Source organism: Sander lucioperca, chromosome 17, assembly GCF_008315115.2.
Source record: "Sander lucioperca isolate FBNREF2018 chromosome 17, SLUC_FBN_1.2, whole genome shotgun sequence".
In the NCBI taxonomy this organism is placed as follows: Eukaryota; Metazoa; Chordata; class Actinopteri; order Perciformes; family Percidae; genus Sander; species Sander lucioperca.
This window is the reverse complement of record NC_050189.1, coordinates 21585250-21590249: the sequence shown is the minus strand read 5'-3', so window position 1 is coordinate 21590249 and position 5000 is coordinate 21585250. Positions and strand designations below refer to the sequence as shown.

At 46.3% G+C, this 5000-nt stretch overlaps 2 protein-coding genes across 2 annotated transcripts in view; one reads left to right on the top strand and one right to left on the bottom strand.

Annotated features, from left to right (window-relative positions):
* LOC116059940 (voltage-gated potassium channel subunit beta-1-like) overlaps positions 1 to 5000 on the bottom strand; it is an 18717-nt gene that overhangs the window by 11917 nt on the left and 1800 nt on the right. The window contains exon 2 of the mRNA XM_035994264.1: positions 4954 to 5000. This exon is cut by the window's right edge and continues 259 nt beyond it. Within this exon, the coding sequence (XP_035850157.1) occupies positions 4954 to 5000 (47 nt within the window). The remainder of the gene's footprint in view (positions 1 to 4953) is intronic.
* On the top strand, positions 1780 to 2911 carry LOC118493566 (sex-determining region Y protein-like). The gene is made up of 2 exons (XM_035993992.1): positions 1780 to 2073; positions 2788 to 2911. The coding sequence occupies exons 1-2, from the start codon at positions 1810 to 1812 to the stop codon at positions 2899 to 2901; spliced, it is 378 nt and encodes a 125-aa protein (XP_035849885.1). The 5' UTR covers positions 1780 to 1809; the 3' UTR covers positions 2902 to 2911.

Genomic DNA, 5000 nt, shown 5'->3' with positions numbered 1-5000 from the left:
CATTTTTGTGCAGAATGTCCTCAGATTTTGTGCAGAATTTCCTCAGTTTTTTGTGCAGAATTTCCTGTTTTTGTGCAGAATTCCCTCAGATTTTGTGCAGAATTTCCTCGGTTTTTGTGCAGAATTCCCTCAGATTTTGTCCAGAATTACCTCAGATTTTCTGCAGAATTTCTTCAGTTTTTGTGCAGAATTTCATCAATTTTTGTGCAGAATTTCTTCAGATTTTGTGCAGAATTCCCTCAATTTTTGTGCAGAATTCTCCCACAGAAATTAAATAAAAAATCTGAATGTTAACAGATCTCTACCCCCAAGCAAGCAGAACAACAGTCCACTAACGTCCACTGAAAACTGTAAAGTACCGCCGCCAAGGTCGCGGTCACTATGGCGACGATGGAGAGAAGTCATGAGTGGGACACACACACACACAACTTTCTGTTAGTCTCTGCTGTCATCCCGTCGTCGGTCGACACACAGCTGGAAGGAGAGGAAGACGAGGTGAAGGTGATGAAGGGTGAGCGTCTGTCCACAGGCAGAGAAAACAAAACACAGGACAGATGGAGGGAACGAGACACGGGAACGAATATATGAAGCTGCTAAATTAAAGCAAGCAAGCGTCCGTCCTCTGGACTCTACAGAGAGAGAAAGAGAGGGAGAGAGAGGGAGAGAGGGAGGGAGAGAGAGAGGGAGAGAAGGAGACCCTCCCCCTCCTGTCTCGGTCGGCTGCACACTGAGCAAGCAAGCATTTGACAGACAAAGAGAGGGAGAGAGAGAGAGAGGGAGAGGGAGATAGAGAGGGAGAGCAGAGAAAGAGAGCAGAGACAGAGAGACAGAGAGGGAGAGACAGAGAGGTAGAGGGAGAGAGAGAGAGAGGGAGAGAGAGGGAGAGCAGAGAAAGAGAGCAGAGAGAGAGACAGAGAAGGAGAGACAGAGAGGGAGAGGGAGAGAGAGAGAAGGAGAGAGAGAGAGAGGGAGAGCAGAGAAAGAGAGCAGAGAACGACAGCAGAGAGAGAGACAGAGGGAGAGACAGAGAGAGAGACAGAGAGGGAGAGGGAGAGGGAGAGGGAGAGAAAGAGAAAGAGAAAGAGAGAGAGACAGAGACAGAGACAGAGAGAGAGAGAGAGAGAGAGAGAGAGTGAGAGCTCTGTCACGATGCAGAAACACTATAACATTATAATGCTACAGATTTAAAGGGTAGATTTTAACAATCACCACTCTGGTTTGGTTGAAATAAACCCTTAATTCACCCATTTACATGTGGAAATATGCTGGCTCTATACACGCTAAAAGTCCTGATTATTTACATGGAGTCTGGTGGGTATGGTGACAGTGCTCTATACAAGCTAACAGTAGCCTACTGTTTGTGCTTTATTGTTTATATATGACACTAATGTTGGGAGTCCTATCAGTGCTGTCTGGACCTGGAGCCGGTCCTCGCAGGGCAACACTGGAAGGACATCAAGAACCAGGTCCACAAACAGAGCAAACTAGAAACAGCAGTACCATACCCATATGGACCTCCAGGACCAGGACAACATTCAGAATCAGAAGAAACAGCAGTACCATACCCAGATGGACCTGCAGGACCAGGACAACATCCAGAATCACAAGAAACAGCAGTACCATACCCAGATGGACCTCCAAGACCGGGACAACATTCAGAATCAGAAGAAACAGCAGTACCATACCCAGATGGACCTCCAGGACCCAAACAACATTCAGAATCACAAGAAACAGCAGTACCATACCCAGATGGACCTTCAGGACCAGGGTAACATTCAGAATCAGAAGAAACAGCAGTACCATACCCAGATGGACCTTCAGGACCAGGGTAACATTCAGAATCAGAAGAAACAGCAGTACCATACCCAGATGGACCTCCAAGACCAGGACAACATTCAGAATCAGAAGAAACAGCAGTACCATACCCAGATGGACCTTCAGGACCAGGGTAACATTCAGAATCAGAAGAAACAGCAGTACCATACCCAGATGGACCTCCAAGACCAGGACAACATTCAGAATCTGAAGAAACAGCAGTACCATACCCAGATGGACCTCCAGGACCAGGACAACATTCAGAATCAGAAGAAACAGCAGTACCATACCCAGATGGACCTCCAAGACCCGAACAACATTCAGAATCAGAAGAAACAGCAGTACCATACCCAGATGGACCTCCAGGACCAGGACAACATTCAGAATCAGAAGAAACAGCAGTACCATACCCAGATGGACCTCCAGGACCAGGACAACATTCAGAATCAGAAGAAACAGCAGTACCATACCCAGATGGACCTTCAGGACCAGGGTAACATTCAGAATCAGAAGAAACAGCAGTACCATACCCAGATGGACCTCCAAGACCAGGACAACATTCAGAATCTGAAGAAACAGCAGTACCATACCCAGATGGACCTCCAGGACCAGGACAACATTCAGAATCAGAAGAAACAGCAGTACCATACCCAGATGGACCTCCAAGACCCGAACAACATTCAGAATCAGAAGAAACAGCAGTACCATACCCAGATGGACCTCCAGGACCAGGACAACATTCAGAATCAGAAGAAACAGCAGTACCATACCCAGATGGACCTCCAAGACCCGAACAACATTCAGAATCAGAAGAAACAGCAGTACCATACCCAGATGGACCTCCAGGACCCAAACAACATTCAGAATCACAAGAAACAGCAGTACCATACCCAGATGGACCTTCAGGACCAGGGCAACATCCAGAATCAGAAGAAACAGCAGTACCATACCCAGATGGACCTCCAGGACAACATTCAGAATCAGAAGAAACAGCAGTACCATACCCAGATGGACCTCCAGGACCAGGACAACATCCAGAATCAGAAGAAACAGCAGTACTATACCCAGATGGACCTCCAGGACTAGGATAACATTCAGAATCAGAAGAAACAGCAGTACCATACTCAGATGGACCTCCAGGACCTTGACAACATTCAGAGTCACAAGAAACAGCAGTACCATACCCAGATTGACCTGATGAACATTCAGAAACCCTTTTTTGGCACTTCTTTCCGACATGTAGATCACCTCAGAGTTTGATGTTGTTTGAGCCTCCGGTCTGTGGCCTCGTTTGTTTTGTTTATCTGCTGAACTCAGCTGGTTCATTGAGAAAATAAGAAGTTTGTCTGTAACTGGTTACTAATATTTTAAATGTATTGTTATATTGTTCAGGTGGAGAGTGTTGACGCTGATTCAGCCTTCATTCTGCTCAGGAGGAAATCATACAGCTACAATACAAACTAAATACAAACTACACTTTATTTAATGTGCTGTATGAAACACACACACATACACACAGAACTGTAACTCATCAGCTTCAGGAGCCAATAAGAATCAGCCAAGCTGGGACTCGGTGCTGTGGAGAGCAGGGGGTTGGGGGGGTAGGTGCCTTGCTTGAGTGCACATCAGCAGCTCCGGGACCTGAACTGGCATCTCTCCAGATACCAGTCCGCTCTCTCTGTTCTATACAGAGACCTGAACCAACGCTGAGATGGGAATATTAAACTAAGACAGTAAGTACAGAATAAAATACAGTGACATGCAGCTCCCTGAGTCTCATGTAGTGGAGACAGGATCTCAGCGCCCTCTGGTGGTCAGTCAGTGTCATTACAACCTGTTCACACACTGCAGAGAACAACCAATCAGATCTCAGCGCCCTCTGGTGGTCAGTCAGTGTCATTACAACCTGTTCAAACACTGCAGAGAACAACAAATCATAATTGATCCTAAACAGCCAGACTACAGCCAAAATACATCCAAAATACAGACCAGGCTACCGCCAAAATACAGACCAAATACAGACCAGACTACCGCCAAAATAAAGCAAAAATACAGCCCAGACTTCAGCCAAAATACAGCCCAGACTTCAGCCAAAATACAGCCCAGACTACCGCCCAAATACATCCAAAATACAGCCCAGACTACCGCCCAAATACATCCAAAATACAGGCCAGACTACCGCCAAAATACAGCCCAGACTACTGCCAAAATACATCCAAAATACAGACCAGACTACCGCTAAAAATACAGACCAAATACAGACCAGACTACCGCCAAAATACAGCCCAGACTTCAGCCAAAATACAGCCCAGACTACTGCCAAAATACATCCAAAATACAGACCAGACTACCGCTAAAAATACAGACCAAATACAGACCAGACTACCGCCAAAATACAGGCCAGACTACTGTCAAAATACAGCCCAGACTTCAACCAAAATACACCTGAAGCTTGTCACTTTTATTATTTAAATACTATTAAATTAGCATTACCATTTTTATGATTAATATTAACTTTAAACTTCTTCTAGTTATTATGTTGACATTTTGTCACTGAAGGATGGTGGAAATATTTTATTAAAAGTTTTGCAACAAACTTTAGGGCATCAAAAACTGATCTGACTGCTATTTTGTCTCACCTGTCTCCCTGCGTATTACCTGTCTCGCTGCATCTCCCTGTCTAGCTGCATCTCACCTGTCTCGCTGTGTCTCACCTGTCTCCCTGCGTCCCTCCTGTCTCCCTGCGTCTCACCTGTCTCGCTGCATCTGCCTGTCTTGCTGCATCTCACCTGTCTCACTGTGTCTCACCTGTCTTGCTGTGTCTCACCTGTCTCACTGCGTCTACCTGTGTCTGACCTGTCTCCAACTGAAGCCAAAATATAAACCAAACTACATTTAAAATATTACGACTTTTTGTCTGAAATGTTGAGTCAGGGCGGGTCACCTGTCTCCCTGTCTCTTCCTGTCTCCCTGTCTTTCCCTGTCTCCCTGCATCTCACCTGTCTCCCTGTCTTTCCCTGTCTCCCTGCGTCTCACCTGTCTCCCTGTCTCCTTGAGTCTCACCTGTCTCCCTGTCTCTCCCTGTCTCCCTCTCCCTGCGTCTCACCTGGATCCTTGAGTCTCACCTGTCTCACCTACCTGTAGGGCATGCTGCTGGTCTCCATGGTAACCTCACACTCCCTGAG